This window comes from Neomonachus schauinslandi, chromosome 5, assembly GCF_002201575.2.
Source record: "Neomonachus schauinslandi chromosome 5, ASM220157v2, whole genome shotgun sequence".
NCBI lineage: Eukaryota > Metazoa > Chordata > Mammalia > Carnivora > Phocidae > Neomonachus > Neomonachus schauinslandi.
This window is the reverse complement of record NC_058407.1, coordinates 96266513-96293827: the sequence shown is the minus strand read 5'-3', so window position 1 is coordinate 96293827 and position 27315 is coordinate 96266513. Positions and strand designations below refer to the sequence as shown.

Genomic DNA, 27315 nt, shown 5'->3' with positions numbered 1-27315 from the left:
CCCCTCCCCCACCTCCCCCATCTCCAAGCCCTGCCCCCAGCCCCCTTTGCAGAGGGTGTCGGTGCAGCTGCAGAAGGTTCTGGTAAGGAGGCCACCACAAGACTGCACCTGGGGCTTCCAACTCATTACTCCACAGGCTGCTCTACCCCTTCTCCACCAGCCTGGTCCGTGACACTCCATCAGCAGGTCACCAAGTGGGTTTCGCTCTTCTCCCCATCTTTCTCCCACCTTGGGCTCCTTCCGCTCCTCCAGCCTGGAGACAGAATACACACAGCAAAAGTAGCTCCCTACCAGGAAGCAGGAGACTTCTGCAAATCCCCATGTTCCATTCTTACAGGCCTGTGATGGAGCAAACAGTTTCACTTCAGTTTCTTCTTCTGCAGAAGGGGGAACAATAATACCCACCAAAATGTCTGACACGTGCAAATGTATGTGAAAGTGCTTGGAAAATGGAAAATCACTCAGTCGATGTGAGGGACCATGGTGGCGTGAAGCCTCAGGAGGCCCCAGACGTGCTTGTCACCCTCCTACCCCTTCATCACTGTGGGAGAAGACTTCTCTTAGCTGTCAGCCTGGCCTTCCTTTTTGTTTGTTTGTTTGTTTGTTTTTAAGCAATCTCTACACCCAGTGTAGGACTCAAACTCATGACCCTGGGATCAAACTCAATCCCAGGACCAAGAGTCTTGGAGGCCTTCCAACTGAGCCAGTGAGGAGCCCCCATCTTGGTCTTTCTTAATGCAGAGGAGAGGCGGTGGGGGTAGGGGGGCCATCCAGGGCTGGGGCCCCAGCAGCTAAGTTGGAATCCCAGTTCCACCAATATAGTTTACCAGCTCTGTGACTATTAGCAATTTTCTTAAACTCTCCGAGCCTTGGTTTCCTCATCTGTGTGATCTGGAGAAAAGCAGTTATGCCCTCTCATTGTCATGAGGATTACATAAAACATACAACCATATAAAGCACATAGCAGTCCTAACTGCTCAGCAGAAACTTCCTCTCTCCTCCTGTTATCTTTTCCTGCTTTGGAAACCCCAGAGGGAGAGCCAGATTCTTGGGGCCTGTTAACTTTTGAGAATCCAACTTCATGGGTGCTCAAGGTCACAGACACAAGGGCTGGACAGCATCACACAATCCATCTGGTCATCGGTTGCAAATTGGTGGCCCTACGCTAGATCCAGCCCTTCGGAATGCTTGGTTTGACTCACTCAAGGTTAGAACAACAACAGAAAATTAGTTGCCAATATTAAAATTAGGGGATATCATATAAATGTTTGGTTTTCCAGCTTCCCTTGAAAGTTTGGCAGAACAGGCAGGCAAGTCTGAGTTTGCATCCTGGTGCAACCTCTCCTGTCAACGCAGCTGGAGCTGTGCGGTCAGTGGCTGCCCTCATTACAAGACGCCCATACCCTCCAGGTGACCCACCTCAGTCCCCACCCCTCCCTACGTTTACAGCCAGCCTGCTTTCCCACTCATGTTACCTAGCAGCCTCCTGTAGTCATTTGGTTTTGTGATCCTTGGCTTTCCATTCATTCATTCATTCAAAAAGTATTCAACAGGAATTTAAATAAAATAAAATAAAATAGGGGTGCTTGGGTGGCTCAGTCAGTTAAGTGTCTGCTTTCGGCTCAGGTCATGATCTCAGGGTCTTGGGATCGAGCCCCATGTTGGGCTCCCTGCTCAGCGGGCCTGGGGGAGGAAGATGAGCAGTAAATGTTTAAAGGGTACAGAGCTTCAGTTGGGGAAGATGAAGAAGTTCTGGAGATGGATGGTGGTGATGGCTGCCTAATAATATGAATGTACTTAATACCACAGAACTCTAGGCTTCAAAATGGTTAAAATGGTAAATGTTATGGTATGCATATTTACCACAACAAATTTAATACCAATAAACCTCAATACAATCAATACAATTCTATTTCTTTTTAAGAGAGAGAGTGCACCCACATGCCCGAGGGGGGGTTGGGAGTGAGGATGGAGGGAAAGAATCTTAAGCAGGCTCCACACTCAGCATGGAGCCCAACGTGGGGCTCAATCCCAGGACCCTGAGATCATGACCTGAGCCAAAATCATGAGTTAGACGTTTAACCGACTCACCCACCCAGGCACCTGTCAATATTTTTAATAAAGGATTCAGTACGTAATAAGGGTCTACCAGGCCCAAGGCACTCTGCTGGTTGCTAAGTAAGACAGATGTGGTCACCACTTGAGCCTGCCAGAAAGACACTAAACAATAATTTCATAACTATAACACGTGCTTGCAAGGGAGAAGAAGCATGGGGTACTGGGAGATCTTACCTTATTAAGGAAAGCTTGTTTCAACTGAGTAGCTTGAGAGGAGGGGTCACATGCGAGAGGATAACGAAGCAACAAGATCCAGACACACAAATTCTGCTGCGAAGTGCGGGGTGGGTCGGGGGGTGCCCCCTCACCTACCTTACCTCTGAAGCACCTGCCTCCAGACTTCTTTTAGGTAAGAAATCACCTTCAGTCTCAGTTAAGCCTCTATTATGTTGAATTTTCTTTCACTTGCAGCAGAACCCAATGCTCCCTGATACACACTACCCAGGGAAGCCTTTCTTGATCTTCCAGTTGAAATAAGGTTCCCTATAATAAGATCCCCAGCACTCTGGGCATCTCTTTTGTAGCATGTGTCCAATTGTGATGACATTATTAATTGTTTAGTTTCTATGAAACAGGCTGGAGTGGTGACCACATCTAGCTTACTTATTACATCCCCAACACACACAGAGTGCTTTGGGCCTGGAAAACACTTGAAGAAGGGTGCCTGGCTGGCTCAGTCGGTAGGACCTGCAACTTTTGATTTCGGCGTTGTGGGTTTGAGCCCCACACTGGGTGTAGAGATTACTTAAAAATAAAATCTTAGGGGCGCCTGGGTGGCTCAGTTGGTTAAGTGTCTGCCTTTGGCTCAGGTCATGATCACAGGGTCCTGGGATCGAGCCCCACGTCAGGCTCTCTGTTCAGCGAGAGCCTGCTTTTCTCTCTCCCTGCTGCTCCCCTGGCCTGTACTCTCTCTGTCAAACAAATAAATAAAATCTTAAAAAAAAAAAACAAAACAACAACCCAGCTTGTTGAATATATGAATGAATGGGCAGAACTGGATTAGTTCAGAGGTTAGAAACTTAAATACCTATTAGGACCGGTGAGGTAATGTAAATGAGAAAAGCAGGCAGGCTATAAACAAGTCTGAGGCAGGGGCTGAAGCCTGAGGAGGACACACACCCTCCCTGTAAGGACAGCCCTTAGAGGTTGCACCGAATACTTGCACTTACATCCATTAACTGAAATTGAGTCATTTAGCCACATCCAGATGCAAGGGAGGCTGGGATTCAGTATACATTAAATCTGGGCAGCCATGAGCTCAGCTAAAAAAGGGACGGTTCTGTTAGTAAGGAAGAAAGAGACAAGATTTTGGGGACAATGAAAAGTCTGCGCAGAGAAATAGCGAAGATCTGAAGAAGGAACAAAACTTTCCTCAATTAGTGGTCCTCAAAGTGTGGCCCGTGGCGGGGAGGGGTCCCTGAGACTCTTTCAGGGAGATTTTGAGGTCAAGCTACTTCCATAAAAATAATAAGACACTATTGGCTTTTGTCACCATGTTGACATTGCGATGATGTTGCAAAAGCAATCTGGGTTAGACTGCTGCCTTAGCACAAATCAAGGCAGCGGAGCCAAACGGGGCTGTAGTCATTGTGCTCTTCACCGCCAGGCACTTGCAGTGAAAAAAGAATAAAAATATTAATGCCACTTTCACTTAAGAATGCCTTTGATGAAGCAGTAAATATTAATGTTATTAAATCTCAAACGTTGAGTACACGGTGTTATAATATGAGAAGTAGCATGACTCCTTTCTGCTGCAAATGAATCACAAGGTTGTCTCAAGTCGAAATGCCTGCATCAATTGTTGGAGTTGCAAGCTCAACTAGCCACTCTTTTCATGGTAGGGGAAGGGCATGGTCACATGGGCACATTTAAATGAGCACTCAGGCTGTTGGTGGAGGATGGCCTAGAGGACGAAAGAATGGGGATGCCAGGAGACAGCGAGGAGGCAGGGCTTTGGTCCGGGCACAGGATGGGGATGGCACCTGGGGTTGGAATGGATGGACCAGTGGTGGTGGGGCAGAGTGGCTTGGATAGACTTCTGAGAGAGTTCAAAGGTAACATCCACAGGAAATGGCAAATAAACCCATGGGAGGGGTTGCGTGAAGGAGTCAGAGAGTATTGCCAGTCTGTTTGGCCTGAGCAGCTGGGAGGTGGCAAAGCCCTCGCTGAGTGGGATACTTGCAGGAGAAGTAGGTCTGGAGGGTAGTGGTAAGCAGGTGATCAGTGTACTGTGGGACATACTGGGTTTGCTATGTGTGGTGAGCGTCCAAGTGGAGATGTCCAATGGGCAGGAGGATCTACACATCTGGAGCTCGAGAGAGACCTGGGCTGGAGAAATACTTGAGGGTCTGGCCAGAGTTGAAGGGCCAGAGGAAAAGGGTCTGGTCAATTGTCACTCTGGGGGTCACTCTGCAGGCCTCAGCCCAGGCCCTCTCTGCCACACTGGGCCACCCATAGTGCTTCTGGTCCCTCCCCACTGAACCAATGCCCTCAGGACCCTGGCCAGGGGCTGTTTGGGGCTTATCAAATGCCCTCATGTGCCCCCCCCCCCTTCTTTCCCTGAAGCCCAAACCAGATTGTAGTATCATCAAGGCCGTCTTTTTTCTTGTTACACAACAAGAAGTTCAGCGACACTCTGTGCTCCAGCCTAGTTCTGCTCAACTTTTTCCCTTGACTTTGGCATTTTCACTTTGACATCTTTCCCTGAGAGGCAGGGGGTGGGGACCCCAGTCCCAGATGGTGACGTTGGGGGTTGGCCCAGGCCTGGGGTGTAGAGGAGCCTCACCACTGGGCTTCCTGTCTCTTCGTTTACATACATCTCTGCAGAAGTAACAAGCACTCTCCCCAGTGGGCTCCTGGTTGCAGAGCTCCCCGCCCTCACGTAGACACACCTGTGTGAGAAGCAGAGGGGAGGAAAGACACAAGCCTGGAGGTAAGATGGATAGACTCAGCTTCATTCTTTTCCACGGGTCTGGGAAGGGGAGGAGAATGTGGCTGCAGATGCATTGGAATGTTCTGGACTCCCAGTTCTCTGCCCACAACTCTGGCCACCTTCTCTTGTGTTTCGCACTAAATGAAATGTGAGATTCAAGAGGCCGGGGACTATGGCAAATTTCTCTCCACATCCCCCTGTGCTCAGCTCAGTGCCCGGAGCAGAAGGTACTCCTTAGAGGGGCGTTGAGCTAGATTGCAAGATCAGATAAGGCACGGAGACTGGAGGCCACCCCGGGCTGAGAAAGGCAGTGGGAGACAACTAGTCAAGGGCCCGTGGAGGAGAAGATAGGAAGAGGGGAAAGAGGGGAAAAAAGGTAGAAGAGAGGGTGGGAAACGGTTAGAAAGAATAAATATATATTAAGGAGGAAGGATGCCCTTAAAAAAAAAAATGAAAAGAGGAAACAAAAGAAAAAGCAAGAAAATGAGAAGGACAAGTGAAATCTAGTCTAGAAGCAATGCTCCCCAAGTCAATTTTCCTAATGACTCAATTGCCAGAAATTCACCAGAAACCATATTTGTCTGCAGCATTTCATAAGCCTTATGACAGAGGTAAGTTCTTTTACCTATCTTTTCTGTTTATATTTATTTCTACATTTTGATCTACTTTTGGGCATTTTTAGGATTTTTGAACAATATGTTTAAGGGCCCTTCCATTTTAATGAGCTTTAAAATGATTAACGAAATTCTCTGAAAGGGTTGAAACTGAACTCTTAGGTATGCAATGCTATAAACATGATAGATACATATTCTTAGGTAAATACGTCACTAGAAAAACAGGTTCAAAGAAAGTTTTAGATGTCTCAGCTGCTCTAGAAAAGGAGGCTAGGTGGTTTCAAAAAGGATTTGCAGGTCCCTCCTGGGCTTGGTGTGGTGTTGGGGGGATGCGGGAGGTGTTACCCCTCAAGATGGAATGCCCTGTACAATCCTGCCTCTTGCCTCCATGCTCTTTGTCTTTTCCCCTCTCCTAAGACCTCCATGGCCTTGTAGCATTGTCCCCCAGGTGTCCTAAAGCCTTCCCTTCCAGACATATTTTGGGAGAGGGACCTTTTCGGTACCGTCAGATTCGTCAAAATAGAAAGGCCCCACTATCGCTAATTCAAACGTTTTGCTCTGGGTGGGATAGCTCTTCCTGAAATTTCCATTTTCGTGGGGCAAATTTTTAGGGGTGCAAGGCTGACAGTAGAACCTGATGCGGGAGATCATTCCGTTTCATATTTTGACAAATAATTTCTTGTGCTGTGTTAGATTCTGTGGGCTCATACAAAATGGCCGCCCTCTTAGCCTCGGATGAAGGAGTTCCCAGAGGACAGGGTCAGAGAGAACTCCCGACATGATTTCCCTCTTTCAGTTGGGGGACACTTGTATAGAAGAGGTCTACCTCGAAATAAAAACTCCCCCTCACCAACTGGTTCTAGGCAGAAGCCCTGTAGAGTCTTAGGCCCTGATCTGGGCCATAATGGTGAGGTGGCCACAAGGGAGTTCAGTAGACCAAGGGCCTTGCTCATTTTAGACACTCAATAAATGTTGAATGAAATAACTTTGATGAGGGTGGGTGATGGGAAGGGACAGATAGGGGCCTGGGTTTTTAGGGCTCTAAAGTTGAGCTCTGTTCCACACCTTTTGGGAGATATAGGGGAAGGGAGGAAGGAGGGCACGGCACCCCCCACGTGGGCGTCTGAGGCAAAGGAGAGGATGGTGGAGGTTGCAGCCACCGAACCACAAGGGTCCCTTAGAGGGTCATGGTCTCTAGGAAGTTTACATGAAACCAGTGAGCAGTAGAGAGAGTGTATGCGGTGGGGGGCACATCCCATGGCGGGGCTTGAGGGGCTGCCTGGGGGCTCTGGGGAGAAGATGAAAGTGTCTGTGGGACCACAGACTGTCGCTGTGGTGGGGCTGTGCCCTCTTCCTCTCCCCAGTCTCGCCCCTCATCCCATCTGGGGGGCCAGGGCAAGGGCAACAGGAACCTCAAGAGCTCAGAGAGTTTGTGAGTTTGTGTTGCCATTTTGGTCTCATGGTTCTCTTGGTCTCTTTTGATCTCTCTTTTGGTCTACTGCTCTGGGCATGGGTTTTGCCTTTCAGAATGTCTTCATCTCTTTCCCTCTGACTCTGCCCGGTTTGTACTACCCTGGGCTTGGCATGGGATCCGGGATTGTGTGAAGTGTAGCTAGCTGTGGCTTTAATGAGCTGCTCCGGCTCTCTCCCTCCCGTCCTCCGTCACCCTCCCTTGAGGCCTCTGTGTGTTTCCTGGAATCTGTCCTTTTCCCTTGGTCCACCTGCAGACATCTCCCTTGCACCCACCTTCGGCTCCAAGCTGTGCTCTGCAGGCTCCCTTCACATCAAAGCTGGTTGAAAGCCTGCATTCCTGCCAGAGGCCTGGATGCCTGTTCACTGGCAAGAAGGGGCTAGAGCTTAGTGGCAGCTGGAGGTGGAGATGAAAAAGGAGGAGAGGCAAGGGGCACTCTGGGCAAGACCAACAGAGCCAGAATTGGTTCCTGGCGTCTGAGGCCAAGAGGAAGAGAGGTTCAGGTGTGGGGAGTCGAGTATGGGAGCCATCAGTGTGGGGAGGCACAGACACAAATACACAGATGTGAGCGAGAAACAAGGAGAGAGAAAGGCAGAAAGAGAGGGACAGAGAGAGACGGGGGGCCAAGGCCTGGGGGACCAGCAAGCCCTCCCAGCCTCTCTCAAGGGGCTATGGTGTACAGGATGTCACTGTACTGGGGCAGAGCGCCTCTGGGGAGGATGAGGATGTGGGAATCAAAAGCCTGCTCTCTGGGGCGGCAGCGGAAGCCCAAGTCACCAAAGCAAGCAGCAGCTGGAAACCCATAGCCTCCTCCACCGAGCTGAGCCTTGGGTGAGTTGGGACAGTACAAGGAGCTGGAGGTGGGGAAGAAGCCCTCTGCACAGACCTCAGGATCATGGCGTGAGGAAGAAGGAATGACCACCATTCGGGGAAGGGTCAAGAATGTCCCTAGCCTTCCCTAGGCATCTACACTGAATTTGGACCCCAGGGAAGGGATATTCCAAATGGAGGCTCCTTTATTTTCCGCTCACCAAGGACATATTGAGTCTGGGACGGGAGGACAGTGGGAACCACTCTCAGATATAAGAGCGGCCATACCCCACTCTCTCCCCTCAGCCTTCCTCTCAGCACCTCCATGCCCCATGCTAACTTGTAAACAACTACACCTGTGACCAGCCTTTGTCCTCCATTTCTGGAAACCTTCCTGATCTCTTCACTTCCTATTTCCCCGGTTAAAAAAAATTCTATCAGGGACATCTGGTTGGCTCAGTCAGAAGATCGTGCAACGCTTGATCTCCGGGTCATGAGTTTGAGCTCCACGTTGGGTCTGTAGAGATTACTTAAAAAATAAATAAACTTAAAAAAAAATATTCTGTCAAGCCCCTATCTTGTGTTAGGCCCTGGGACATTCCTCTTTCAGGCAGATGGAGTGACTGGAGATGGCATGTATATCATATATAATATATATGATGTATATATCTTCCCCCAAACCTCATTAGGAGGCCCATGTCCCCAGCACATCTGAGGACTACATCCCTATCATGGGCCAGTGCCCAACAGGAAACAGGATCTGCCTTAGATGGTTCAAGAGACTGCAGAAAGGGGGTTATTCCCAGAGGCGTGAAGAGGGAACCAGCCAGCGCATGGAGGGAGTATAGCTGTTGCTGGAAAGTGTGCCCGAGTAGGAAGAGAGTTAGGAAAAATACCCCAGCCTCCTTCCCTGACCCTCCCATCTTGTGGGTGCTTCCACTGGCCAACCCCAACTAGTAGCGGGGGGGGGGGGGGGGTGGTGGCAAGGGAGCTGGGTGGTACGGTCTGCAGAAGTCAGCCTCCTTGTAGAGAGCAGGGCAAGGAGGTTGGAGAATGGCTCAGGGGTGGGAGGGGGGTGGGGGAGCACAAGAGTAGGCAACATGGATTGGGGTGACTTGGCTTCATCTAGGCCAGGGTTAGGTGTGGACACATTCTTAAATGACCCACTTTAGTAACAGAATTAATATGTTGAGTACAGAAAGAAGTCAGTGATTTTCCCTCCTCCATTCAATTCGATTTGGTTTAAGTTAACCAAACACATCCTAAATCTCTTCTCGATGCTCCAGCTGGTGCCAGGCCTACAGTGGTGGCAGAGCTGGCTGGAGCATCATCTTCATCTTGGAGGAGATCAAGCTGTGGGGTGTGGGGGATGGGGGCCCAAATCAAAGACTGGGCTGGGGGACAGAGAAACAAGTCTGGATGCAGGATCTCTTCTTGCCAAGCTCTGGCAAGAAAGCTTGACACTGCCCCCCAAGGCAGCCACCCCTCTGAGGCCTACTTCCAGTCTGAGCCTGGAGCTCAAAGATACGAGCCCTGTTCCCATCTGCTTTCCAGACGTTATCTGGTGGCCTTCCTCCAGTCCCCACTCCCTCCATGTCATCTGGTCCCCTTCCTAAAGCTCTATACAGACCATGTTCCATCTCTGCTCAAAACTCAGCAGTTCCTCCCAGTTGCCTGCAGAACAAAGCCCTGACCCTCTAGCCTCCCTGTCAAGATTCTCAACCAAGCCTCAGATGCCTTCTCACATCCCACCCCTTCCCTCCCTGAGTCCTCTCCAGACTCCCAGCTGGGATCTCTGCCCTGCCCCCTGACAGGCTGCCTGACTCACTGCTGTGGCATGGTGGGGTGCCCCCCTCCCCGTCCTCCCCCCCTCAGTTTCTGATTCAGCAGGTCTGGGGTGAGGCCTGAGAATTTGCATTTCTAACAAGTTAACAGCTGCTGCTGATCCAGGACCACACTTTGAGAATCGATGCTCTGGGTGCCTGGGTGGCTCAGTCGGCTGGGCATTTGTCTTCGGCTTGGGTGGGGAACTCGGGGTCCTGGGGCCCAGGGTGGAGCCCCGCCTCGGGCTCCCTGCTCATCAGGGAGCTTGCTTCTCCCTCTCCCACTGCCTCTCCTCCCTGCTTGTGCTCTCGCTTTCTCTCAAATGAATAAATACAATCTTAAAAAAAAAAGAGAGAGAGAGAGAGAATCGCTGCTCTAACCTCAGGCCGCCCATTGTGCTAGCTTCATTCAGAGCCTTTCTACACCCCTTCCCCTCCCCCCGCCCCAGCCTCCACCATCTCCGGAGCTCACAGAAACCAAACAGCATTTTTCTGCCTTCCCTCAGAGGCCTTACAGGGTTGGTCTGAGAGTGAGCAGGGAGTTAACTCTCTGCTCCTTCTCTCCCTCACCCCACACAGTATATCTGGCCCCAAGTCCTGGGGATTTGCCCTCAGATGTGCCCCTCAGGGCGGTCTCTTTTTCCACATTTCCATAATTCTGACTTGTCTGAGTTTGGGCCTGTCTTCTCTCACCAGGACTGTGGCAACCTTGCTTCCTGGGCTCGGCCTCCTCCAGCTTGCCTTTTACAGAGCCGCTGAGGGAGCCACTCTGCAAACCAAATCATGTCCTTCTTTTTTTTTTTTTTTTTTTTAAAGATTTTATTTATTTGACAGAGAGAGACACAGCGAGAGAGGGAACACAAGCAGGGGGAGGGGGAGAGGGAGAAGCAGGCTTCCCACGGAGCAGGGAGACCGATACGGGGCTTGATCCCAGGACCCTGGGACCATGACCTGAGCTGAAGGCAGACGCTTAAGGACAGAGCCAGCCAGGTGCCCCTAAATCATGTCCTTCTTGACAGAAAGTCCTTTACTGGCTCCCTGGTGCCTAGGGCCACGGCCCGGCCTCACAGCAGGGCACTCAAAGACCTTCACGGCCTGGCCTGGCCTGGCCTGGCCGCCCCTGTCTCAGTCCCCACCAATCTGCCACCTTCTCTGTGAATCCTTCTCTGATTCCACTTTGAGAACCCACTCTGGCCTGGGCACAGCCTTGTGTAGCACGTCCGGATGGATGTCTGCTTAGCAGTCAGCATGTCTAGGTCCCTGGCTCGGCTGTATGGGTGAGATTGCCTATCATCCCCCTGGATCCCTTTGAGCCCCAGGCCCAATAAATGCCTGCTGACTAATGACTGGTATCTCCCTCAGGCCCTGCCCTTTGTGTGGGGAAGGCCCAGGTCCCTGCCTGCCTCAGCAAGGCCACGATGAGTCGAGGGGCCGCTTTTAGGCACCTGCTCCTGGTGCTGCAGTTGGGTGAGTGCTCAGACCTTGGGGCCCTGGTGGGAGGAGGGGCTGCCTGGGAGATGCAAAAGTGGAGGGATGGCCTTGAGGCCTGACCTCCTTTTTTTGCACCTAGCAATGCTCCCCACGGTCCCTCTGGGAAGAGAGGTGGTGTTGGCGAAGGTGGGAGACACAGCGGAACTGCCCTGCCATGCTGCCCCAGGGAAGAACATAGTCTTCAACTGGAAACATTCTTCCATGCTCAAGATTCTGGGGCGTCAGGGCTCCTTCTGGCTTACAGGTAAGGTGGCCCAGCTCCCCATCCAGGGAGGAAGACACCATGGACTGAACATCCCTGGTGTCAGAGCCCGGCTTCTGGTAAACTTGGAGATCCCAGAGGGGTCTGGTTGACAGGCTCAGGTGTGGTCTCCCAGTCCAGGGTTTCCCTGTGTCAACTGCGGGTGGCCCAGGGAGTGGCTTTCGGTGTCTATTATAATTTCAGAATTTTAATGTTCATGGCCTTATTTTAATGGATCTTAGAGAAATAACTATCATATAAAACCTGTAATTTCATGGATATTATTGCTACAGACCCAGGATGATACGTTTTTACTTCCATTAAAAAGCAACACAAGGGCGCCTGGGTGGGTCAGTTGGTTAAGTGACTGCCTTCAGCTCAGGTCATGATCCTGGAGTCCCGGGATCGAGTCCCGCATCGGGCTCCCTGCTCGGCAGGGAGTCTGCTTCTCCCTCTGACCCTCCCCCCTCTCATGCTCTCTCTATCTCATTCTCTCTCAAATGCATAAATAAAATAATAATAAAAAAAAAGCAACACAATGATATTTTTTCTCGCTTTTAAAGTAAAAAGAATTAAGATCTCCATACTTCTTAGGAACGTATTTTGCAGTAAAGGAGTTATACTGTCACATTGAGGTTTGCCCTTATACTCTTCTTTAAATAATTCTTCTTTCTTGTATGTATGGCCTCTAATATTCAACTTGTTGAACAGAAGCACCGTATGAGAAAACCTCATCAGCATGAAATGTGTTTTTGTAAATATGTTTTTATTTTATAAGTTTATTAGATTTACCATTGTTTGTATTTCATTGCTCATTTTTATTTTTATTGGTTTTTTTAAGATTTTATTTTAAAGTAATCTCTACACTCATCGTGGGGCTTGAATTCACAACCCCAAGATCAAGAGTCATACCCTCCACCACTGAGCCCACCAGGTGCCCTTCATTGCTTATTTTTAATAACTTTTTAATTATGAAAAATTTAAACATATATAAAAGTAGAATAATTAGATAATGAACTCCCATGTATCCCACTCAGCTTCAGCAATTATCGATTCATGGTCAATTAATGGTTTCCTTTCATCTACATCCCCAAACCTCCACCACCATATTATTTTATAGCAAATACCAACCATGGTATTATTTAGTCTGTAAATACTTCGATATGTATCTCTAAAATGTAATGACTCTTTTTTTCTTCCCCTCCTAAAATGTAATGACTCAGTTTTTTTTAAGATTTTATTTATTTATTTGACAGAGAGAGAGAGAGAGAGAGAGCATGAGGAGAAGGGAGGGGTAGAGGGAGAGGAAGAGGCAGGCTCCCCAGCGAACAGGGAGCCCAATGTAGGGCTCGATCCCAGGACCCCGGGATCATGACCTGAACCAAAGGCAGACACCCAACCCACTGAGCCACCCAGGTGCCCCAAATGTAATGACTCTTTAAAAAAACATATCCACAGTATCATTGTCACCCATTAAAAATGAAGAATAATCCCTTAATGATGATATATATCCAGGCAGTGTTCAAATTTTCCTAATTGCCTCTAATATTATTTTTACATTTGGTTTATATGAATCAGGATCCAGATAAAAATTTAGGCATGGTATTTGGTTGATATGTCCCTTAAATCCCTTTGAATTTACATATTTGCTCCCCCAGATTTTTTTCTCTTACTGCTGATTGGTTGAAGAAACGAGGCAACTGTCCTGTGAAGTTTTACACGTTTGAATAGGAGCTGGCTGCATTCCTATGGTGTCATTTAACATGTTCCTCTGTCCCTTGAATCTCCTATCGATTGGTGGTTAAACCTAGAGACTTGATTAAGTTCACATTTAATTTTTTTTAAAGATTTTATTTATTCATTTGTCAGAGAGAGAGAGTGAGCGAGCACAAGCAGGGGGAATGGCAGGCGGGGGGAGAAGCAGACTCCCTGCAGAGCAAGGAGCCCGATGCAGGACTGGATCCCAGGACCCTGGGATCATGACCTGAGCCGAAGGCAGACGCTTAACCATCTGAGCCACCCAGGCGCCCCAATGTTGTTAAATCTTGAGTATGATAGAATCTGTTTATTTTTACAAATGAAGAATTCTTTTTTTTTTTTTTAAAGATTTTATTTATTTATTTGACAGAGAGAGACACAGCGAGAGAGGGAACATAAGCAGGGGGGAGAGGGAGAAGCAGGCTTCCCGCTGAGCAGGGAGCCCAATGTGGGACTGGATCCCAGGACCCTGGGATCATGACCTGAGCAGATGCTTAACTGACTGAGCCACCCAGGTGTCCCAGTAATTTTTTTACAAGAACACCTCATAGGTGGTGTTTTGTACTACCAATTTCATCACATCAGGAGCTATGAGATGTCTATAACTCTTTTTGTGCTATTAAGATTAATTGATGGGCTCAAGTGTTAGCTGTGATAATTATAAAAACATTATTTTTTGTTTTTAATAGTGCCTTCCATTTATGTCAAATGCTACAGACTCTCTGTTTATTATAGTGATACAAACTTTCCTTTTATTTATTTTTATTATTTATTTTATTATTATTATTTTTAAAGATTTTATTTATTTGAGAGAGAGGGAGCACAGAGAGAGAGGCAGAGGGAGAAGCAGACACCCCACCAAGCAGGGATCCTGATGTGGGGCTTGATCCCAGGACCCTGAGATCATGACCTGAGCCGAAGGCAGAAGCCTGACTGACTGAGCCACCGAGGCGCCCATTTATTTTTTATTTTTAGAGAGAGAGAGAGCATGAACTGGGGATGGGAGGGGCAAAGGGAAAGGGAGGGGCGCCTGGGTGGCTCAGTTGGTTAAGCGACTGCCTTCGGCTCAGGTCATGATCCTGGAGTCCCAGGATCGAGTCCCACATCGGGCTCCCTGCTTGGCAGGGACTCTGCTTCTCCCTCTGACCCTCCTCCCTCTCATGCTCTCTGTCTCTCATTCTCTCTCTCTCAAATAAATAAATAAAATCTTTAAAAAAAAAAAAAAGGGAAAGGGAGAGGGAGAATCTTAAGCAGGGTCCACACTCAGTGCAGAAGCCCAATGCGACGCTCGATCTCACAACCCTGAGATCATGACCTGGGCCAAAATCAACAGTCAAATACTTAAACTACTGAGCCACCCAGGCGCCCCTAAACTTTCCTTTTAAAATAAATTTATTTAATCTAAAAAAAGTGAATGCATTTAAAGATGTTACATTAATAAGATAGGTAGATTTGGCCAAAATCATGTATAAGATATGTGAATGGTTGATGTCTGGGGAAATACGGCTTTAGTCCAAGACTCTGACTTTACTAGTGAGGAAACTGAGGCCCAGGGAGAAGTCCCTGCCCCGAGTTTGTGCCCGGTTAGAGGCAGAGCTGGGGCTAGAGCTTTGGTCTTTCAACTTTCAGCCCTAGGCTCTCTTGTAGAAAGTTATCCTCAGTGCAATCAAAACTGAATTGGCCACAGTGCATAGAAAACCATCTTTGTTGAAAATGGATGTCTCCTCTTCTTGCCTCTGTCCAGTGGGAGAGAAGTCCTCCATTTTTGGCAAGGAGGTTCTTGCTGGGGCCCCAGAGTGACAATTCAGACACCCACCCATGTCCACTCTTCATGTTTGGACATGAATAAAAAGGGGGATATTGGGCTGGATCTTTATTGACCCAAAGCCATTCCCTAAAATTAACAAAACCCCCAATTCCTGATGTCTTTCTGATAAAGGCACACAAAGCAGAAATCAGCAGGTTAACTGCCCTTTGCCTGCCCATGTCCTTTCCTTCAGACAGCTGTTTAAAGAGGACCCTATGGGGGCGCCTGGATGGCTCAGTCAGTTAAGCGTCTGTCTTCGACTCAGGTCATGATCTGGAGAACCTGGGATTGAGCCCTGCGTTGGGCTCCCTGCTCAGTGGAGAGCCTGCTTCTCCTTCTCCCTCTGCTCTTCCCCCACGCTCGTGCTCTCTCATTCTATCTTAAATAAATAAGGTCTTTTAAATAAAATAAACAAACAAACAAACAAATAGGACCCTATGATCAAACTAACCTGTGTCCTTTCTTGGCCTGTGGGCTCCTAGTGGCCATTATGTAATTTTCACCCCGGCAGAGCTCAGAACACTCCCACAAACTCTGCAAGTGATTTTTCTTGTCCTAGAATTTTATTCTGCTGAATTGCTTGAAATAAGCAGACTTCCAGCTGAGACTTTATTTATTTTTATTAATTTTAAAGTTAAAATGATTTGAAAAAGCAACACAGGTTCATGGTAAACATTTAAAACCATACAAATGATACCCAGTGTGTTGAAAACAAAATTCAGCTGAGTAAATTCGGAGATCTAACTGGCTTTATTCAGTGATTCATAAATTGGGTAACATCCCAACTAGCAAATAGAAAAGAGCTCTGAAGAGCTGTAGAAAGGAAAGGTTTTTTTTTTTTTTTTTTTTAGATTTTATTTATTTATTTGACAGAGAGATACATGGCGAGAGAGGGAACACAAGCAGGGGGAGTGGGAGAGGGAGAAGCAGGCTTCCCGCAGAGCAGGGAGCCGGATGCAGGGCTCGATCCCAGGACCCTGGGATCATGACCTGAGCCGAAGGCAGACACTAAACGACTGAGCCACCCAGGCTCCCCGAAAGGAGAGGTTTTTAAAGGCAAAGAAGGGGTGGGGAAAAGGAAGTTTATTAGTAAAGAGTGCATTGTTTTAGGCAAGGCCACCTGCTTGAGGGGACAGAAGGGGTCTGTCAGGCAGATTTCCTCACTAGTGCTGACCAGGTAATTCCAGATTGACTCATTAAAGGTTCTGTTCCTGGGAAAAGCTGAAACTGCAGTTAGGTTAGGTATTAAGTCTTGGTTTGCTGATGTGGGGGTTAGCATAACTGACTCCATTTTGGTCCTGTTGGCTCTTGTTTCAAAGTTCCCCTCTTTTGATCATAGCTCACAGCTGAACTGAGCTTGGCATTAGCGCCCCTCCCAGCTACTGCTCTTAAGTTCTTGAAGTTTCTGTTGATTCTTTGTCTGGTACTCACAGGTCATGACTTTTCCCCCCTAATCTCTGTGACATTCACAGGTTATAACTTCAAGTTTACAGTTTTTAAGTTGATGGTTCTTTTTGTTCCTTTTTTGATGTTCCAGTCTTAGGGAGATCATTTGCTTGGTGGTTAACAGCAGCAAACAGTGGGTTTAAAACCTTTGAGAGGGAGGCACCTGGGTGGCTCAGTCCCTTAAGTTTCTGCCTTCCGCTCAAGTCATAATTCTGGGGTCCTGGGATCGAGCCCCGAGTTGGGTTGGGCTCCCGACTCAGCAGGGAGTCTGCTTCTCCCTCTCCCTCTGCCCCTCCCCTTGCTCATGCCTTCTTTCTCTCCAATAAATAAATGAAACCTTAAAAAAAGAAAATAAAGCCTTTGAGAAGATACAATGCACCAGGGAGACTAGTGTGATTATTATTAGCAGGAAAATTCCCAATGTTTGGAGTGCACTTTGGAGTCATGATCCCTAAGACCCAAACCAATAAAAATCAAGCAAGTCAAAGAAAGACCCCATTAAAAGAGTCACTTTTTTTTTTTTAAGATTTTATTTATTTATTTGACAGAGAGAGACATAGCAAGAGAGGGAACACAAGCAGGGGGAGTGGGAGAGTGAGAAGCAGGTTTCCCACAGAGCAGGGAGCCCGAAGCGGGGCTCGATCCCAGGACCCTGGGATCACAACCTGAGCTGAAGGCAGACGCTTAATGACTGAGCCACCCAGGTGCCCTAAAAGAGTCACCTTTTTAAGCCAAGTGACTTGGTCGGTGAGCTTATGTAACTGAATTTCAACCTCCCTAGAAGTGTTAATCCAGGCTCAGCAGGTGATGTTGGTCATGGCAGACACTTCCTTGCTCAGCTAAGAGAGAATTAAAGTCTGTCTTATTATCAAGAATAACTTTGGCCAGAGAGCCTAAGGATTTTTGTCGGGCAGCTATTATTTTAGCAGTGGATTCTGCAATACTTTCAAGAGTTAAGACGTTCCTGATCGTAGCCTCATTTGCATTTAATACTAGCCAGGGGAACACTGGTCTACCAAGCTAATTTTGAATCAGGAATGCCTCCTGGCAATTCCTGTTTGAGTCTGTGGTTCAGGACTGGAAAGGCGACAGTCATGGAGACCAGTAAAATTTAGGGGTCTGTAGACCACACAGGTGGTTTTCTTCTGATTACCCTTGCCTGGTGTCCCTTCCCCAGGTTTGGGATTGTTAACCAGAAACAGGGAAATGGACCAGGGGGTCTCTAGCATCATGGACAGATCAAAATTTTTGATGACCAATCTAGCAGTCTGAAGGGTTACCCCCCTTAACAATGACCTGGGAGATCCAGATGATAGTGTTATCTTTCCAAGCCAATGCCAGAGTAAAGGAAAGAAAGAGAGGAAGAAAGAGTTTCATGTTCAGTTTAAGTATGAAGTCTTGATCCAGCTTCTTGAGTGGAAGCAATTTATCTTAACATCAGCTACTTCTCTTCTTAGACAATTTGATTTTCAGGTGTCCAGCTCAAAGATTTTGAGGTGCACAGGGCCAGATGGCAGGTGGTGACTTCCTCAGCTGTAGGACATGTCCCCAAGGCTCAGGTCCCTGAAGTTTGGCTGCCATCTGGGTAGCGAAGAGGACCTGATTTAGTTCCATCCGAGGAAATTCAAAGGCAGTCTTTGTTCTTAGTGATTCCAAATCAAAAGGAGAAAAGAAAATTGGAAATGTTAGTTTGGAGAGTTGCAGACAGGTATCTGAGGGAACTAGAAGAATTCAGGACCCAGTCCAGTATACAGGTATATAAGAAAAACTCAAAGACAATTAACAGGGTTAGAATCTAATATGGACAAAGGTGCAAACATAATTTTTGTCTCTATAATTATCCCCATTTTTATCAAAGATAATTACAATAAAACGAATTCATTTGCATTAAACTTGGTCTGATTATTTACATAAGTGCAGCAAGAATAGTGATTGACCATATAAGCTTTTCTTTCTTTCTTTCTTTTTTTTTTTTAAAGACTGCTTTGCTGGAACATTATGAACAAGGTACCAGGTCAGTTTTTCCAAGGGGCTTTATTGGCTCCATAAAGTCAACCTTATTTCTTCAAAGCTGTCTAGTTATATCTGAATCTATGCTTGTCTCTCTTAAATAGAACATTCCAGTCAAAGCCTTGGTAATATAACCAATGTTTCCATTTGTGTCCTGTTACAAGGAGAATATTGTCTCATTGAACTTGTGTGAATAACTATTTTGTCATAAAAAGAATACTCAAGAGTTTTCAAATTTTGGAGGGATTAGGTAAGGAGAAAAAGTAAATGTTTCATCTTTGGTTACAGAGGCATACTTTACTAACTTGTTATAAGTCATAAATGGCTTAAGAGAAAAAGTTTCCTCAATCTGGAAAAATAAAACATTAAAGAACCAGCAATGTTTCAAGCAAGAAGTCATAGAAATTATAATCATCCTCCTCAGCTCATTAAGTCCCATGTTATTAATTCTTGCTTAAATCTAGTTTTTTTTCCCATTAATTCTGGAAAGTCTTACTTTGTTCATTTTTTTTTAATCTTAAAGTTATCAGAAAACTGTGTTTGCTAGAGTCCTTTCAATGAATCTTTTTTTTTTTTTAAGATTTTATTTATTTATTTGACAGAAAGAGACACAGCGAGATAGGGAACACAAGTAGGGGGAGTGGGAGAGGGAGAGGGGGAAGCAGGCTTCCCGCTGAGCAGGGAGCCCGATGCGGGGCTCTATCCCAGGACTCTGGGATCATGACCTGAGCTGAAGGCAGACGCTTCGACTGAGCCACACAGGTGCCCTCAATGAATCTTCTTGATGAAGCACCTTTGTAGGGACTTTTACAAAAGCATCAGAGTAATACATGAACTGTCTATAAGTGACAAAAGACTTTTAAAAAAATGTGTTAAAGATCTGATGAAAGTTCAGTATAATGAAATTGACAAGGAAATTTGGTTATTTCTGTGAAACACAACATTTCATTTCATTTCATTTCATTTCATTTCATGTTTTACTTTTTTGAGAGAGAGAGCATGAGCAAGGGCAGAGAGGCAGAGGGAGAGGGAGAACCCCAAGCAGGCTCCACACTCAGTGCAGAGCTGGGCTCAATCTGAGATCATGAGCTGAGCTGAAATCAAAAGCCAGACACTCAACTGCCTGAGCCACCCAGGTGCCCCAAAACACAATATTTTAAAATGATAACTGGAGGCTCACTTTAGGACAAAATTATTTTCTTTTTCCTCAACCAAAAAAAAGCATTTCCATTTTTCTTTTACCATACTTTTTTTTTAAGTCACGGAGCCTGAACTCACAACCCTGAGATCAAGACCTGAGCTGAGATCAAGAGTCAGATGCTTAACTGACTGAGCCACCCAGGCGCCCCTACCATACCTTCTTTTACCAAAAACTCACATCCTACTTTCCTTGCATATGGAGAATGTTTTCCTTATTATTTCAAGTAGTTTAAATTACATATATTAGACTTTTTTTAGCCCCTAAAAACCTTTAATTTCTAGTGGAAACTATGAAGTGAGCAATTGCATTAGCATTCTGTGGCTTGGCAGACATATAAATACATTTTATAACTTCTAGAAACATGCTTTCTTTTTTTAAATAAAGATTTTATTTATTTATTTATTTGAGAGAGAGAGAGCATAAGCTGGGGGGGGGGAGAGGGGCAGAAATTTTTTAACAGAGATAACAGGAACTTATTTGACTAATAACCCCAGGTAGAATAAAAGTTGTGTGTCTGCATTGTTTTTATTTTTAAAAATTTTTTTAAAGATTTATTTATTTGAGAGAGAATGAGCAGGGAGAGGGAGAGGGAGAAGCAGACTCCCTGCTGAGCAGGGGAGCCCCCCTCCCCCCACACGGGGCTCTATCCCAGGACTCTGAGACCCTGACCTGAGCTGAAGGCAAACGCTTAACTGACTGAGCCACCCAGGCGCCCCGTCTGCATTGTTTTTAATGTTGATAATTCTAAAGACATATCTATTTCAATTAAACCAACAAATGTAAACTAGCTTTTAATTACTAAAGATTACCTCAGATCATGTGAACCCGAAAAGTGTTTGGTTTCATTTTTACTACATTTCTTTTTTTTTTTTTTTAAGATTTTATTTACTTGACAGAGAGAGAGAGCACAAGTAAGCAGAGCGGCAGGCAGAGGGAGAGGGAGAAGGAGGTTCCCTGCTGAGCAGGGAGCCCGATGCAGGGCTCGATCCCAGGACCCTGAGATCATGACCTGAGCCGAAGGCAGATGTTTAACCATCTGAGCCACCCAGGCACCTCAGAAATCCTTTTAAATATCTTGTCAGTGTTCACCTGGGACAAACAGTAAATATTCTTGGACTCAAGAGGTAGCCACAAAGAGGGTGAGAAAGATATTTTATTTTCTCTCTCTACTTGGTACTACAGTCAGAGATAGAGAAGAGCTGACTCTGGTAGGAGTTCTCACCTTGAGCTGGGTTCTGCCAGTTTTTCCAGGATCCCATCTGTATGCAGCTCGGGTATCTACCAGAATTTGGCAAAGTTTTCCATTAGCTTTAATTTTAGTTTTCCCTTGGCTGCTTGAAGGGAATAACATAGCAGTTTAGCAAAAAATCCCATAGAGTCCCATCAACTCTGGGAGGGGTCCAGATAGGGGCTCTCTTTTGAGGATAGTATGGGTGTGTCTGTAAGGTCACTCGTTTGGCAGACTTTTGTTTACGGTCTTGTAGTCTTTTCAGAGTGGAAAGACAATTCAGGCGGAGGATTACTGGAATGAGTAGTCAAATAAAGAAGGATAGAGGGGAGCAGTGGAGTTACGTCAGTCATATAGTGTTTTGTTTTAGGTACCGCTGTGTCTTTAATTTTTCATTTGCTTTTTTGCAATGCATCTTTTAATGAAGGTATTTTGGAATTTTGAAACCTTTTTTTTCCCATCATGATAAGTGTACTCTTAAATCCCCATCCCCTATTTCCCCTGTCCCCCCAACCCTTCCCTTCTGGTAACCATCAGTTTGTTCTCTATAGTTAAGAGCCTATTTCTTGGTTTCTCTCTCTCTCTCTCTCTCTCTTTTTTTCTTTGCTTGTTTGTTTTGTTTGTTAAATTCCACATATGAGTGAGATCATATGGTGTTTGCCTTTCTCTAACTGACTTATTTTGCTTAGCATAATACTCTTTAGCTCCATCCATGTTGTTACAAATGGCACGATTTCATTCTTTTTTTTGTGGCTCAATAGTATTCCATTATATGTATACCACCTCTTCTTTATCCATTCATCTATGGACACTTGGGCTGCTTCCATATCTTGGCTACTCTAAATAATGCTGCAATAAACATAGGGGTGAATGTATTCCTTTGAGTTAATGTTCTTGTATTTTTTTTTAAGTTGTATTTATTTTTTTAGTAATCTCTACACCCAACATGGGGCTCAAACTCATGACACTGAGATCAAGAGTCACATGCTCTTCTAACTGAGCCAGCCAGGCACCCCGTGTTCTTGTATTTTTTGGGCAAATACCTAGGAGAGCAATTCCTGGGCCATAGGGTAGTTCTATTTTTAATTTTTTGAGAAACCTCCATACTGTTTTCCCCAGTGTCTGCACCAGTTGCATTCCCACTAACAGTGCAAGAGGGTTCCTTTTCCTCCACATCCTCACCAACACTGGTTGTTTCTTGTGTTTTTGATGTTTGACTTAGCCATTCTGGGGAGGGGGGGAGTGATAACACATTGTAGTTTTGATTTGCATTGATTTACATTTCCCTGATGATGAATGATGTCGAGCATCTTTTCATGTGTCTGTTGGCCAACTGTATGTCTTCTTTGGAGAAATGTCCGTTCATGTCTTTTGCCCATTTTTTAATTGGAGTATTTGGTTTTTGGGTGTTGAGTTGTATCAGTTCTTTATATATTTTGGATACTAATCCTTTATCAGAATATGGCCTTTGTAAATACCTTCTCCCATTCGGCAGGTTGCCTTTTAGTTTTGTTAATTGTTTCTTTGCTGTGCAGAAGCTTTTTATTTTCATGTAGTCTCAATAGTTTATTTTTGCTTTTATTTCCCTTGCCTCAAGAGACGTCTTGTTGCTATGGCCAATGTCAGAGAGATTACTGACTGTGCTTTCTTCAAGGATTTTTATGGTTTTATGGTGGGTGGGAGATGGACTAAATGGGTGATGGGTATTAAGGAGAGCACTTGTTATGATGAGCACTGGGTGTTACACATAAGTGATGAATCACTAAATTCTACTCCTGAAATCAATATTATACTATACATTAACTAACTAGAATTTAAATTAAAATTTGGGGAGGGGAAAGGGTTTTTACGGTTTCAAGTCTCACATTTAGGTCTTTTTTTTTTTTAAGATTTTATTTATTTATTTGTCAGAGAGAGAGCATAAGCAGGAGGAGCTGCAGGCAGAGGGAGAAGCAGGCTCCCCATTGAGCAAGGAGCCTGATGTGGGACTCAACCCTGGGATCATGACCTGAGCCAAAGGCAGGTGCTCAACCGACTGAGCCACCTAATTGATGATATAATTGCAGTTTATTTCTGGGTTTTCTGTTCTATTCCATTGATCTATGTGTCTATTTTTATGTCAGTATCATTCTGTTATAATTACTACCACTTTGTAATATAACTTGAAATCTGGATTGTGATACCTCCAGTTTTGTTTTTCTCTTTCAGGATTCCTTTGGCTATTTGAGGTCTTTTGTGGTTTCACACAAATTTTAGGATTGTTTGTTCTAGCTCCGTAAAAATTGCTGTTGGTATTTTGATAGGGATTGCCTTAAATCTGTAGATTGCTTTGGGTGGTATAGACATTTTATTTTATTTAAATTTTGTTGTTTTTGTAATTTTATTTAATTTTTAAGTAATCTCTATACCCAACATGGGGCTCAAACTCATGACCCCAAGATCAAGGGTTGCATGCTCTCCTGACGGAGCCAGCCAGGTGCCCTAGTATAGACATTTTAATAATATTTGTTTTTCCAATCCATGAGCATGGAATGTCTTTCCATTTCTTTGCATCATTTGAATTTTATTTCATCAGTGTTTTATAGCTTTCAGAGTACAGGTCTTTCACCTCTTTGGTTAAGTTTATTCCTAGATATTTTATTGGTTTTGGTGCAATTGTAAATGGGATTGTTTTCTTAACTTCATTTTCTGCTGCTTTATTAGTGTATAGGAATGCAATAGATTTCTGTACACTGATTTTGTATCCTACAGTTTTACTGAATTCATTTATCAGTTCTAGTGTTTTTTTGGTGGAGTCTTTAGGGTTTTCTATAGATAGTATCATGTCATCTGTGTATAGTTTTACTTCTTCCTTACCAATTTGGATGCCTTTTATTTCTTTTTGTTGTCTAATTGCTGTGGCTTGGACTTTCAATACTATGTTGAATAAAGGGGGTGAGAGTGAACATCCTATGGTCCAGAAGCCATAAATATCTATGAAAATGACCAAATCTTATTAAAAACAACCTAAGATTAGACAAATGAGCATGTGTGCTAGAAGGTGACATGCTTAACTTTTTAGAATTTAAGGATCCCATCTTTATCGTTATTTATTTATCTTTTAAGCTGAGCCTTTGGGTCTCTTGAGCCTAAAGGGGATGTGATGCTGGGTTGAGAGTTGTGTGATCTTTTACAGTGTATCTCAATCTTGAGATTGGTGGGTGACCTAATGTCAATCTAAAACATACCATGACCAACTTATACTGACACGGGAGTCTAGGTTAGGTGGCCACTGCTCTGACAACTTTTAAATGCTCAACCTGTGCCCAACAATTTTGCAGCTACTTCTGAGTAGCAATAGCCTTTATCTACACAAAACAAACCAAACATCTGCATCTTAATATACCAGCAGTAACCGAGAGATATTATTACTGTGGCCTGGCCAAGTACACATTGCTGTGTACCACCAGCAATTCCCAAACGTGAAACTGGGGTTTGGAGAAAGGATTGTACTGGCAAACCCCCCAAAATGAGGACTGTGGGCTGATTCCAAATAGCAGTTCCTATAGTGGAATCTAGGGAAATTCCAAGTAAATGCGGAATTGCAGACTAAATTGCTAGCAGTTCCCAGTTTGGAATCTGGGGATGGAACCAAGGACTGGGTTTTCCAATCAAATGGTGAACTGTGGTCCAAATTACCACCAGTTCTCAACATGGAACTAGTGGTTCCAGACAAATGAGGAACTGACTGGAAAGCTAATTAGATCAGGAGCTTGATGCAAAGAGTGCGGAACTCAGAACCAAGAGGGCTTACCCATGGCCCTTGGAAATGGTGAGAAATACAGAGAACTCAAAAGGGTTCACAAGTACCAAGCCTGTGTTTCTCATTGTCCCTGAATGCTGTCAGAAGTTTCCTTCAATCCCACCACTGTTGCCAAATCTGTGAAAAAACAAAATTCAACTCAGTAAATTTGAAGATCTAATTGGCTTTATTCAGTGATTCATGAATTGGGCAGCATCCTATCCAGCAAATAGAAAGGGGTTCCAAGGAGCTGTAGAAAATGAAAGGTTTTAAAGGAGAAGAGGGGGCAGGAAAGTTTATTAGCAAAGAGTGCTCATTTCAGGCAAGGTCACCTTCCTAAGGGGGACAAAAAGGGTATATCAGGCAGACTTCTTCACTAGTGATGACCAGATAATTCCAGACTGTCTGGTTAAAGATTACATTCCTAGGAGAGTCTTGGTTTGCAGATGTGGGGATTAGCATAAGTGACTCCATTTTGGGCCTATTGTCTCATTTTTAATAAATGATAATAAATCTTCCTGTACTGTTGATCCCGTTTCTCAGTTACCTTCCCCAGAGGCAACTTTTAACCAGTTTTTGTGTTTCCTTCAAGAGATGATCTCTGCATATATGTATACAGTCCCCTCTTTTCTTACATAAAATAATAAATTCATCATATATATGTATGTACATATGTATATGTATATATTGAGTGCTTACAAGTGCCAGGTAATGTTCTACATTAGGCGCTGGGGATATAATACAGTGGAAAACAAAAGAGACGTTCAGATAGTGGTTCTAACCTTGCTTTCTTTCTTTTAAATTAGACAGATATTCTTTCTTTTAAATTAGACAGATATGTGTGTGTTTATATATCTATATCTGTCTATATTTCTACCTCATTTCTTTTCAGTGACTACATAGTTCTTTTTCATAATTATACCATGTTTTATTTGACTAACCCATATTGTCGCACACTTAGGCTGTTTTCAGTTTATTGCTATCACAAACGGTGAATCAAACTGTGTATCTCTGGACATATATGCAAATGTCTTTGTAAGATAAATTCCTAGAAGTGAAATTGGTGGGCCAGTTCAGCTTCATATTTAGATATCTTTCTGTTATACAAATTTTTCTCCAATGGCATCTGCTATAAGATTTGACTATATATTAATTTGCACCTTCCAATACATTACTTCCTTTATGCAGATTTTATTGGTGTTACTGTTTTTTCTCCAGACTTAAAAAGTATTACATACTCATTACAGAATATTTGGCAAATGCAAAAATGAATAAGGAAGAAAATCAAGTGCATGCATACTCCACCATTCAGAGCTATCCTCTGTTAACATTTTGATTTATTTCCTTCCAGGCTTTGTTTAGTGTGGAAAATATACTGTATATATTTTTACATAGATGATATCATGCTGTATTACCTTTTATCTTACTCCCTCGTAACATTTTATCATGTTGAGACAATTAATTATTAGACTAATTTTTAAAAGTAATCTGCCAGGGGCGCCTGGGTGGCTCAGTCATTAAGCGTCTGCCTTCGGCTCAGGTCATGATCTCAGGGTCCTGGGATCAAGCCCCACATCGGGCTCCCTGCTCAGCAGGGAGTCTGCTTCTCCCTCTCCCACTCCCCCTGCTTGTGTTCCCTCTCTTGCTGTCTCTCTCTGTCAAATAAATAAATAAAATCTTAAAAAAATAACAAAATAAAAGTAACCTGCCAAAGTTTAACAAAAACAAAATTATAACTCTTTTGTGTAGTAATAGCTACTCTGGAAAATTTACTTGACAAAAATAAAATTGTGAGTATTTCATGATATCTGTGCAAGGATGTTGTAAGCGTTGCTTATACTATACAAGAATAAAATTCAACCTCAATATCCGTTAGTGAAGAAAGAATTGAACTATGGTACAAGGATAAAAAATTACTCAGGTAATAAAAAAATGAGGGCTTTCAGGAAAACGGAGTAGACATATATATTAGTCAGCTTGGGCTGCCATAACAGAATACCATAAACTAGGTGGCTCAAACAATGGAAATTTATGTTTTCACAATACTGTAGGCGAGAAGTTCAAGATTAGGGTATCAACACCGTTGGGTTCTGGAGAGAACTCTCTTCTCTCCAGGGTAGTGTCCTCTTGCTGTGTCCTCACATGGCAGAGACAGAGAAGAAGCAAGCTCTCTGGTGTCTCTTCTTATAAGGGCACAAATTCCATCATGAGGACCTCATGACCTCATCTAAATCTAAATCTAATTATTTTTCAAAGACCCCACTTCCAAATACCATCACATTGAGTGTTAGAGCTACAACATATGAATTTGGGGGTGGGACACACAATTCAATCCATAGTAACATACTTTTTGCTAAGCACATTAAGTACAACAGAAAACCCAGGACGTTACATATAGAATTAACATAAGAAGACTCTGAAAGGTGCAGAGTGGTAGAGACCCCAGGGTCTGAGGAACAACATAGTGGTGAGTTTTCTTTTGCCTTGTGTATCCCAGTCTTGGAGCTAAACAAGTCAGCAACTTGGAAATCTCAATGGACATAGACAAAAATAAGGCTCAACAAAAAGCCTGCTCTCTCTAGCC

The 27315-nt window shown here is 44.6% G+C and overlaps 1 protein-coding gene across 1 annotated transcript in view; it reads left to right on the top strand.

Annotated features, from left to right (window-relative positions):
- The first annotated feature begins 4956 nt into the window (after positions 1–4956).
- The window catches only part of CD4 (CD4 molecule), a 41767-nt gene continuing 19408 nt past the window's right edge, over positions 4957–27315 (top strand). Inside the window, exons 1-3 of the mRNA XM_021690658.2 lie at positions 4957–5050; positions 11131–11235; positions 11339–11503. Coding sequence (XP_021546333.1) covers positions 11187–11235; positions 11339–11503 — 214 coding nt within the window. The 5' untranslated portion in view covers positions 4957–5050; positions 11131–11186. The remainder of the gene's footprint in view (positions 5051–11130; positions 11236–11338; positions 11504–27315) is intronic.